Source organism: Mytilus trossulus, chromosome 13 (assembly GCF_036588685.1).
Source record: "Mytilus trossulus isolate FHL-02 chromosome 13, PNRI_Mtr1.1.1.hap1, whole genome shotgun sequence".
NCBI lineage: Eukaryota > Metazoa > Mollusca > Bivalvia > Mytilida > Mytilidae > Mytilus > Mytilus trossulus.
The window spans coordinates 29696910-29709516 of NC_086385.1; the positions used below are offsets into that span (position 1 = coordinate 29696910).

Here is a 12607-nt window from a genome sequence, read left to right on the forward strand (position 1 = left end):
TAGTCTTTTATATGTTGTGTCATGTGTTCTATTGTTTTTCTTTTTTTCTTTTTAATTTTTAGCCATGGCATTGTCAGTTTATTTTCGATTTATGAGTTTGACTTCCTCTGGTATCCTTCCCCCCTCTTTAAATGCTAATTGCCTAGGGAGAACCTAGAGGGATACCATAAAAAACACCTTTATTCACCATAGAATACTAAATGCTTTTCAGCTCTGTGGTAAAGGATCAGTTACACACTTGTCACGAGAGGTGCACCATCGTGGGGAGAAACTTGATGAGATGCTGATAGCCCATATATTACATGAAACTCTCAGTGTGCTGGCACACCTCCACTCACAGAATATCATACATCGTGATGTTAAAGGTCATAATATACTCATAAATGATAGTGGGGAAGTGAAAATCATTGATTTTGGTAAGTTTATATGTTATAAATGTAGAATAATACTATAAAATGTTGATTTAAAAGCTAGAAATATGAATTATTAATTATGGTCAGTTTAAAAGTTATGAATATAGCAATTAGAATAAATGGAGCTGAAAATAAATTTTATTGACTGTATACATGTAGAAAAATACCATAAAAGGGTCTACATTTTAAGCTAATTCCACTTTAATTTCTGTGAAAGAATAGACTGACAACTTTAGATTTTGGTTGTTTATTTATGTTGTTTTGACTTTGTTTTATTTTAAAGGTGTTTCAGCGATTTTGGAAAATAGTGCTGGCAGACGTAAAACATCAGTAGGCACACCATACTGGATGGCACCAGAGGTTAGTAATTACAGCCTACCTCATTGTACCTAGGGGCATTATGTTTTCAAGTCTATGCGTCCCTTAGTTAGTCAGTCTATTTGTCCCTCTGTCCCTCTTTCCCTCTTCAGGTTTCAGTTTTTGGTCAAGGTAGTTTTTGATGAAGCTGAAGTCTAACCAATTTGAAACTTAGTAAACATGTTCCCTATGATATGATCTATCTAATTGTAATGTCAGATTATAATTTTGACCTCAAATCCACAGTCCACTGAATATAGAAAATGATAGTGTGAGTTGGACATCCATGTACTATGGATATATTCTTGGTTCAAATTTAAGTTCAGAAACATAACTCAATAATACTATGAGTATTATGATCATTTTCATTTTTTAAATCCATGTGTTAGGATGATACAGGTTATTGCATATCTAGATCACATGAATTTTTATAAATGAATTAATTACACTGACTATTACTAATGCATAATTTATTTAAAGGGTTATCTCTCCTATCCCTTGTTTCCTGAAAATAATGTTGAATCTTTTGGCAAAATAATGGTTATAAAATAATGGGTTGAATTGTTTGGAAAAACAATGTATTGTATCTGTTGGCAAAATAATGGGTTGAAGGGTTTGGCAAAAACAATAGGTTGTTTCATTTGACAAAATAATTTGTGTGATTGTTTGATCAAAATAATGGATTGATTGGTTTGGAAAATCAATATGATGTATCATTTGATAGAATAATGTGTTGGATTGTTTGGGAAAAATAAGGATTATCAATAATGTTTTGTAAATAAACAAATGAATGTGTTTTTTACAACTGAAATGATTTTTACCTATCTTCATATTTTTCTGTAAATGGTAGGAAACAGGTGTATTTGTTATGCCTTATAATTTTTCAAATGACATTCGTATTACAGTCTATGAGATTCAACTTTTAGATTTGAGGCAATCAGTAGCATAAAAGTTCTCTGAACATCATTTGATAATAGAAATAGTTCATGGAGATCTAATCTTCAGCTTACAATATCAGGTGTTCTTGGAACTTCAGATATTGATGACGTCTTTCATTAATGAGATTATGACAATCACAAATACACATTTAAAAAAAAAACTGAATCAGCAGATATTTTAAAGGCATCCTGTTAATGTTACCTTAATTGATATATTATAACTGTTAATTGAAGGGCCAGATGGGGCTTTAAGGTATAGAGATTAATGTAAACCAACGATTTCAAGGGAGGTTTATTTTTCGCAACTTTCACAAGTAGCAAAATAACGAGAATTTAAATAATCAGGAACATGTTTAACTTGGATCTTAACTAACTAAGTAACTTTGAAAATTCTGAAATTTGATCGCTGCAATATAAACTCGAGGAGACTTAACACCAAATAGTGTATCCGTCAAAATAAGTTGGTTTACAGTAATGACCCATCAAAACAATGAATAGACATATGACAATGTATGATGAGATGTAAAAGATTAGATGCAAAAGTTAAAAAAAAACAATTACAGAGTAAGCGCTATTTTCATAAATTAAAAAAATCCCAATTATATGAAATTAAGGAACCCCATTTATATCCTCATAATTCAGGTTTTAATATAGCATTAAAGCAAATTAGTTGTATATCCTTGATAGAGAAATAAAAAATCATTCTTAATTAGTAAAATTCATAATCAATATGGTGATTTTATAAGTAATGGAATTTAACACTAAGCTTTGAAACCTAATAATGTTAGGTCCGAGAACACAATTAATTCGTAGTGCATTTCTTTTAGAACATAAATGAAAATTAAAAAAATCCCACCTGCGCTTTCTCAATGAAATTTTTACAGTGTGTTGTACTACTTTTGGGACAAATTACATCAAAATTATAGAAAACTTCATCGCCTCTAACTCAAAATATGGACAATTCTGTGTTTAGGGTGTCTTGAAATCTTATGACAGCTTCCGAAGTGCTAATTTTTAACCTTTTTCAGCTGGACCAAATCACTACTTTCTTGTAAAATTCTGGACCTGAATTTTTTTACAGTGTAATTTCACCCCCCTTCTTACAATTTGAGGCATTAAACATGGAGAAATAAATTTGGAAGGGGTATAAAAATTATTGGCAAGTAACCCACTGTTAACACTAGGGACTATATTTGTGAACAACGACAAATCAAGGGACTCAGACCATATTTCACATGAATTACTTCTTAAAATTTATGCTAGTACATTTTGTACTTCAAAATATTCAATACTGTGAGTTCATTGCAATCCAGTCATTTTAAGCAATTATCAATGTACTGTATTCTAAGTATTTTTAATTCCTTTAAAACCTAATTTCAACCTTTTAGCAGAGGTCTTCAAGACATAACATGGAGTTGCTTTCATTTGAAGTATATAAGATTTTTAGTTAAATCTGTATGTAACTGTAACTGTTGCATTCAATTGCACCTAAGGTTTCCAGGACTTATCTTAAACAGTACACCACAAAGGAGGAGGTACATGTCATAAAGGAAACTAGCTGTTGCATAAAATGTTAAATTTGACTAAAGTTGAAATATTATATTACTGATTTAATTTATATATCAAGCCAGGATGATTGTAAAAAAACCAGCACAAAATATACAGAGTTCTCGAAAATGTTGGTTCCATGGCTCTGACCACAAATTTTGAAAAGAATATGCAAAATTTGGGTATTTTTGAAAGCATTAAAATGTGGTCCACCAGATTTTCCTGAAAACTCTGAATGATGTAATTAATTTTTGAATCTATTGATTTTATATACAAATGTATATATATACAGTTGTATATTATGCTTCCGTGTTGACGAACTTGCAAGTTCTTAGTGTAGGTCTTAATCTTCAAATTCCTTTAAATGCATGCATTCCTGTATTTCTTAGGATTGTCACATACTTTCTAATTTTATTTGTCTACAAGTGAATCTTGTGTCAAGTATATCAGCTCAGGGTATGGATAGGGATCCTTCTTATCTGTATTCTTAACATTTTAAGCCATTTTTTCTATTCTTTATAAACTTTGCCTATTATTATACCCCTGCTTTAAATTATACCCCCGCTTTAAAAAAGGGGGGGTATACTGTTTTACCTCTGTCTGTCAGTCCGTCCGTCCGTCAGTCCGTCAGTCAGTCCGTCCCATGAATATTTTTCGTCGCATTTTTCTCAGGAACTACAATACAAGGATTTCTGAAATTTGGTTTCAGGGTTTATCTAAGTCAGCTATACCGTGTGATGCGTTTTCAGATTCATCACTTGACAACTTCCTGTTTACCGAACACTTGCATATTTTTACACTATTTATTTTTTCGTCGCATTTTTCTCAGGAACTACAATACAAGGATTTCTGAAATTTGGTTTCAGGGTTTATCTAAGTCAGCTATATAGTGTGATGCGTTTTCAAATTGATCACTTGACAACTTCCTGTTTACTGAACACTTGTATGATTTTACACATGATAGCCAAGTTGAAAATTTTCGTCACACTTTTCTCACGAACTACAATACAAGGATTTCTGAAATTTGGTTTCAGGGTTTATCTAAGTCAGCTATACCGTGTGATGCATTTTCAGATTCATCAATCGACAACTTCCTGTTTACCGAACACTTGCATATTTTTACACTATTTATTTTTTCGTCGCATTTTTCTCAGGAACTACAATACAAGGATTTCTGAAATTTGGTTTCAGGATTTATATAAGTCAGCTATACAGTGTGATGCGTTTTCAGATTCATCACTAGACAACTTCCTGTTTACCGAACACTTGCATATTTTTACATTATTTATATTATCCACTTGCCGCGGGGGTATCATCAGTGAGCAGTAGCTCGCAGTTTCACTTGTTTTTTATATTTTAGCACCCCATTTTGTATACTTTGACATATATTTTTTTTTGTTATTCTCTCTATATTCTAAATATTTTGGGTCCGTTTTTCAGTCATACTTGCCTATTATTTTTCATTCTGTAAACAGAGGAGATTTTAAGGGAGATTGCAGGTCTACCCTTACTGTTTTGAGGGGGAAATGTGGTTGACTATATAGCGAATCACTGAACCATTTGATTGGAGTGGGCCAGTCCCATCTAATAAAAATTACATAATCTGCCACTGGTAAACCCCATCTCAACCCTCTTATGAAGACTCTTGAAAAAATGTTGAAGTCTATCTATCTTTATATTATGTGATTGTACATGTAGGCTTCCGCGTTCAATGAATTTGTAGTTTATTATATACCCAGCGACAATTGGGTTATAAATTTTTTTGTAAACCAAATAATGGTAACATCGTAAATATGTCAATTGAGATATTGAGGTATTAAGGGTTTTGTACTTAATCCCTATATACTTTTCTTACGTAATAGTTGTTTTTTTTAATTCAAAATCCATAAATCAGATAATACAGTAAATAGATTATGTTTATTCAGAAAGTTTATCATAAAATGGTATGATTGTAAAAGAAAAAGTAACTTGATAAAAAAAAATGAATTGATACTGGATATAATACAGTTCACATCAAAGGAAAATTAAAAGGTAAAGTTAATTTAAATGAATTATAGGAGTTAAATGTTTTTATGTTTTTTTTGCCACTGATAATCAAAATATGATTAGTTTAACTTATTTCATAGAATAAAATACATGATCCCAAAAAATATAAATAAATAATTTGTTTGTAATAAGATGTTGATTTTGTTTTTATCATATATGGTCGGTAAAAGATGTTGGCCATAAAAGTATAAAGTTCAAGATTTATCAAAGGAATCGTTTACAGAGAATTTGATATAGCATGAAAGAAATCAGTTCGTCAATTTCTGTAAACAAAATATACAGATCATGTGAAATTTAGGTATTTGAAAGTAATATTGTTGATCAGTGTTGGGTATCAATTTATCACAAAAAAAAGGAAAACATGATTGATTAATTGATTGTTGTTTATTTAATGTCTATTCTCAAATAATGCAAAGTTCATCGGACGATATTAATTCAGATATTAATACAAATGTAGATATGTGTTGTAGACCCATTGGTGGGCTTTGGCTGTTTTTCTGCTCTTCTGTTGGGTTGTTGTCTCTTTGACACATTCCTCTTTTCACATTCCAAATTTTACAAAAATGCATCTAGGTTTTAAAAGTATTCAAGATTCAAAAGCAATTTCTTTCAGAATTATCAAAAACATAATCCAAACAAATTCCCAGTGGATCTCCATGCATGTGGCATTATATATGATTCAGTGCACATTTTATATGTTACATAATTTTCAACGTAGGTCTTTCTCTTTAATCCTTGAAAAATGGTGCATACGCCCCTATCGCATATATTAACTTGGATAACGGCACACATGATTCCATTGATACACCGTACACTTAAGTTTTGTGGAGGTGTAGAAGAAAAGATTGAAAACTTCTCAAACAATTTCTCAATATCATAATATATAACTTGCCGCCCCTTATGTACATACTAAGAACTGTTATTGATTTTATTTTTAAATATCCGAACAGGAATAAATAATCAGTTTTCAATAAAAACATTAAAAAACCTGTCTAGAGATTAAAACCTTTAAAACCTATATTTTTTATCTTAGGACAAATTGAATGATTTAAATTGGATGTACTTTTTTTGACAAGGAATAAAGGAAGGAATTTAATTATCTAAGTATTTTGTATCCAAATTCATTCAATGGTTTTCGAGGGTTAATTAAGGGTAAGTATATTTTTTATCTTAGGACAAATTTAAAGATTTAGGTAGATATACTTTTTGACAAGGAATAAAAGACAGATTTTGATATCTGAGTATTTTGTTTCCCAACTTATTGACGATTTTCCAATGTTGATTAAGGATATTAAGTCTGTAATAAACTTGTATTTTTATCTGAGGACAGATTCAAAGATTAAATTGAGATGTATTTTTTGTATGAGGAATAAAAGACAGATTTAAATTATCTGAGCATTTTGTATCCAAATTCATTGAATTATTTTCTTGGGTTGATTAAGGATAAATATTTTAACTTACATGATTTAAATGGAAGGTGATAATTGTCATATAGAAAAATGGTGGGAAAATTTAAGTTAGTCATCTTTATTAGTTCAATAACACATTTGTAGAGTTATACTTTTAACAGTAAGTTGGTTTTTCACATTTTAAGAAAGAAGGATTTTACAAATGTATATAAACAGTAAGAACTTATTATTGTCTTTTCCTTCTGTAAACGTTTGTTTTACATAAGTATTATTAATTGTTATTTCAAGAAAATTAAAAAGCAATTTAAATTTAATTTTTGAATTTTTTATTGTTTTAAATGATGACTAAATAATCAATGCCAATTATGGGGGTGTGATAAACTAATTGTTGACAAAGTAAAAGAGGCCAATAGTTGTCATTGTTTTATTCGATCAATGAAATAAGTTTAACAAAAGGTCTGCTTCCTAAATTTCGTATGTCACATTTGAATAACTTTTTCTTGACCTAATATCCAGGCGCGGATCCAGAGGGTGGGTTCCAGGGGTTGGAACTCCCCCTTTATTTTGGAAGATCAATGCATTTGAATTGGAACATGTAATTGGAACCCCCCTTTTTAAAATGGCAGGATCAGCCCCTGATATCCATGTTATATTTGCTACTGGACATTCACACATCAATCCAGCTATCTATCATAACTGCTATACTACATATTCATGTCATTATGCAATAAGATATATTTAATTAAGACAACAATGATGTCATAAAGAATACCAAACTTTGTTTAAAATGAGGAAGTTACCCCTAAAATATCAGATTTTTTAAAGAAATTTGGACTATTACAACTATAAGTTTTTGTGGTTTATTGAAATCTTGAAAAAAATCTTTTCTCTTTCGAAGGATTTGGTCTCTTTAATCATTACACCTTTTAATATCTTTGAATTATGCAGAAGATGGCAGAATTGAATAAAAATAGAAAAATGTGGATTTGCAGATTGAACCTTTATACAAAATGTATGACCACCTTGGAAGAAAATTAATAGTTTAATCTGCATTTGACATTTTAATGTGTTGACTGGAACAACATGTTGAAAGTAAAATAAGTAAAAATGACTTGTCGTCAATGGAAGATAAACATTTCTTTACATATTCAATGAATGATTCAACATTATTGATCTTTTTTAATAATTTGTACATGTTACACATTGTTAGCAAAGAGGGGGAACAGCTGCAAGGACAAAGAAATATATTCTTGTTGTTGTTTTAAAATTGAGTTGTGTTGATATATATATGCAATGATAAATTTTGAAAAAAATGATATTGCTCAGATACTATAAGCAATATGTCATACATATTTGGTGTACGTATGCAATAATTGCATTGGTGAATATGAAGTCTGTCTGACAAGGTTTATCTGAGATTCTGACCTTGACCTTATTTTTATGGTTCTTTGGTCAATGTTCTTGTTTTTTCTGTTTCTTGTAGATCATAATTAATAGGGTAACTATATTTGGTGTATGGCATGATTGTGAAGTGTTAATGTCTGTCTGGTAGGGTTCATCTGACCTTGACCTCATTTTTATGAATCATAGTCAATGTTAGATTTTCATAATTAGGTCATTTTCTCAGATTATATTAGCAATAGGCTAACTATATTTTGGGGTTCTCATTGGGGGGTTCTGATCCCGGATCCCGCTTACTGTTTTGTCAGATTCCCGTTTCACGCTTACACTATGTACGTAAGTAATTCTCATACTTTTGTCATTTCTCTGGTCCGTCTAGACCTCATTTCCCGTTTTCACGACACAATAATTTGACTTTAACGCGTCACGCTTTCAAAAAATCGCCAATCCTGCGTCACGCTTTGACCTCAATGAGACCCACTATTTGATGTTTTGTATGATTGTAAGGAATACATGTCTGTCTGGTAGAGTTTATCTGTCTTTTCTGACCTTGACCTTAAATACATGGATCATTGATAATGTTAGTGAACTAGTATATATTTGTTTAGGGGCCAGCTGAAGGACGCCTCCGGGTGCGGGAATTTCTCGCTACATTGAAGACCTATTGGTGACCTTCTGCTGTTGTGTTTTTTTCATTTGGTCGGGTTGTTGTCTCTTTGACACATTCCCCATTTCCATTCTCAATTTTATTAGGTTTATTTTATACCAGCTTGTAGTGAAACTTTCATATTAAAGACTTTCAACATCAGTTTCAGTGGTGGAACCATCCATTTTTAAAAGGGGGTTACCAACCAAGAATAAAATGGGGGTTCCAACCATATGTCCCCATTCAAATGCATTGACTATAACACACACACACACACACACCTTTAGATCCACCACTGAGTTCATTCATGATAAGTAAAGCAAGAGAGACATTTCAATGTCGTGTACTCTTGTCTATTATTGAAATAAACTTAAAATTAGTACATTACTATTAAAGCCTACTGTCATCGACTAGTTAATGACATCATGGGTATCATGATCCTGGTACAAACCATTTAGACCTAATATATGGAAAGCCCCCTTGACAAATAAAACTAGGTACATAAAATATGGAGTAATAAAATTAAATGATTATTCATATATTATAGCTCTTTAAACCTTTTGTTATTTAAATTTCAATAATGGGTAGTCGATATGCATTAACTATAAAAGTCATAATTTTTAAACTTTTATGTTTGACTATTAGTTATATATTTATATAAAGTAGGGTCATAGACATTTAAACATCATGACCTTGTACAGTCTAGGTGTAAGTCATGTAGTTAATGTACAGTTATGAAGTCATTGCATTAGTCTTATTTTTGACCGAAGGGTGTGTAAATTAAACAGGCAACACCCAGTCTCATACAAGTGTTAACCATTTTTTTGGGGGGAACTTTTCAGAGCTATGACCTCATCTGCTAAAGAACTATACATATTTTTAAATTTTAGAAGTTATATCAGAATAGTTTAGGTAGTATTTAAGTAAATCTAAAGTAATGGTACATTTATATGTAGGGCATAGTACAAGTTTAAGTGGGTTGCATTCAAGATTTTGATGAAATTTTGTTAATATTTTTGAAAACCTTGTAGAACTCTGTGTTAATATTAAAAGATGATTAATGATACAAATTGTATAATATCAGAGGTACAATCAATTTTAAGTTTATCAAGAAGTTTTATAAATGAAATTTGTTTTACAGATATAATTTTTATGACCTTCCTAGCTGACTACCCAGCTCATTTGCATATCTTATTGGAAAAATCAATATATGAATGGAGAGTTTTGGAAACTTATAATAGAAAGTTTGATGACTAGAGTCTAAAAGTTTATGGAAGTTGTGATGTTTAACTTTTCTTAATGCATTTTGTTTCTTTAAGAGATTGTGTGGACTGTTCTTTTATGACGCAGGTCTTGAGCGTGACTACGTAGTCTGTAAGGCTCTCTGACATGTCTGGCAAAATTTAGTGAAAATATAGGAAATTATTTGCTTGGCCTTATAGTTTTTGAAATACTTATACATGCAATAATGTAAACTACACTCTAGATAGTATTATTCAGAATGAATAACAATATCTTATGTCAATTTTACCAGAGATAAGTGAAATATTTCCAAAGATGGAATCGCTTTAATAGTACATATTGGTCACTAACAGGTAATTTGAATAAAAATCGAATTGTCTTAAGGAGTTTTCATTTGACTGGATTGGAAGAGTGTTTGCATAAGGAGGATATGATTAGCATATTTAAAGAGTTTGTAAGATAAGGATTTTAAACTGATGGAATTTTGATGGAAAAGTTTTATAAAGGATGGAATATGATTGACAATTAAGGTATAATATAATTGTAATATTGACAGGTTTTTATCGTGACTGGACAAGTACTTACTAACCTATAATCTATAATGCATTTATAAATAGAATAAGTATAGTGTGGAAATGAATCTTAGGTTTTTAAATTTTTAAGCAGACATTAATTTTTCATTTTGATACATGTAGTAAGTAAGTTTCAATGTTTATTTGTAATACATGTATATATTTTAAGTTTGATAATAAAATTGAGAATGCAAATGGGGAAAGTGTCAAAGAGACCACAACCCGTTCGACAAAAGAGCAGATAACAGCCAAAGGCCACCAATAGGTCTTCAACACAGCAAGGAAATCCCACACCATTTGTTGTGCTTCAGCTGGCCCATAGGCGGATACAGAGGGGGGCCCTGGGGGTCCCGGGCCCCCCTTTCGTGGGAAAAATTTGGTTGATTATATAGGGAATCATTGAAGCATGACTGGAGCGGGCCCCCTCTTAGGTCAGTCAGCGGGCCCCCCCTTAGGGAAAGTTCTGGATCCGCCACTGTCAGGCCCCTTAACAAAAATGTGTACTAGTTCACTTTTTGGGTACTTCTTTTATGTTGTTATTCCATGCTTTGTGTTAGTCTCTCAAACACAGCTTTTAACATGCTTACTGTTTGATCAAATTAGATAATAACAGATTCTTTGTACTGGCTGCAGGCAGACAATTTGTATATTGAAACCTTGGCATAATATTCTAAATAACAAAATACCAAATTTCTCTTGGGAAGCAACAAAACCAATTTTGCAGTTTTGGTCTTATATACCTTTAGAAACACAGCAAACACAATTTGAAACTCTTTGGTTGTCAGAAACCTGAATCCACCAAAATATGAGAAACCCTCAACCTTCATACACATTTAAAAATTGTCTGGTCACCAATTGTTACTTTTATATATCTTGGTTTTAAATTTTTAAGTTTTGTTTGGTGTACTTTTGTTAGTCTGTTGGTCTTTTTCTTTTATAAGCCATGGTGTTGTAAATTTATTTTCGACTTTGAGTTTGAAAACATGTCCCCTTGGTATCTTTCATCTCTCTTTTAAGTAAATTTAAATAAATTTAACAGTTAAATGTTTAACAATTAACGTGTTCAACATAATACATCACTGGTCTATTTAATAAGATGTAAGGTAACAAAGTCCATCCCTGTTTAAAATAACATTAAATTATTAAAATGTTAAATATCGAGTTAAATGAAGCCTTTTGTCTTTTTTCCTATGCATTATTTCAACATTGTCTCTTGCAGTCATAGATGTAAGATGTCACATATATACAGAAATAGAAAAATATCTTTTGGAATGCCATGACTTATCCAAATTATTGAATTCTATATGAAACTTCAATGTATTACATATAATTATTACGCAATAAATGTTGCATAAGTTCTTTGAAGTGTACAGATGCTACCAAAATGTGTATTAATTATCTGATTGTGTGATATTTTATAAATCTAAAGGTCCACTGTACATATATTATTAAATTGATTAATTTTATGATATACTTTTAATGATAGTTACAAAGATATTTGTTATATAAAATTTAAGTGTTACGTACATGTTAGTTATTTTGATAAAAAAAATTAAGAGAATATTTATTTATATTAAATATATGATAAATGAGAATTTCAATGCAATGAGATCAGATTTAATTAATAGAGACTGTTAATTTTTTTACAGAAGTGTATGCATAAGATGTCATTTTCAGTTACATTGATCAAAAAAGGAATAATAAATGGGGGTAACGAAAATTCTGTCAAATGAATATTCAAAAAGATTATTGAATTATTATAAATAAGACATTCAACACATTTTAGTGTAGCAAGACAAATCATATGAAAACACCTGTTTCATAACATGAATATAAAACGTAGTGCACATATTAACTGTACATTAATATGTTAAATTTGTTGTAACATATTGAGTACATGCACACATTGCTGTCAATTGAGGGGCCTCTGAAGTGTTGCATGAGTTAAAAATTGTCCTGATTTTCGTGAATCATACCAAAAGTTATAAAGATGCACATATTACACACCCTCGATGGTGTATATGCATAGGTATAA

General features: G+C 30.8%; 1 protein-coding gene across 1 annotated transcript in view; it reads left to right on the forward strand.

Moving 5' to 3' along the window:
* Nucleotides 1-12607, forward strand: part of LOC134694946 (myosin-IIIb-like) — a 113511-nt gene that overhangs the window by 24266 nt on the left and 76638 nt on the right. Inside the window, exons 5-6 of the mRNA XM_063556062.1 lie at nt 212-416; nt 697-773. Of these exons, the coding sequence (XP_063412132.1) occupies nt 212-416; nt 697-773 (282 nt within the window). The remainder of the gene's footprint in view (nt 1-211; nt 417-696; nt 774-12607) is intronic.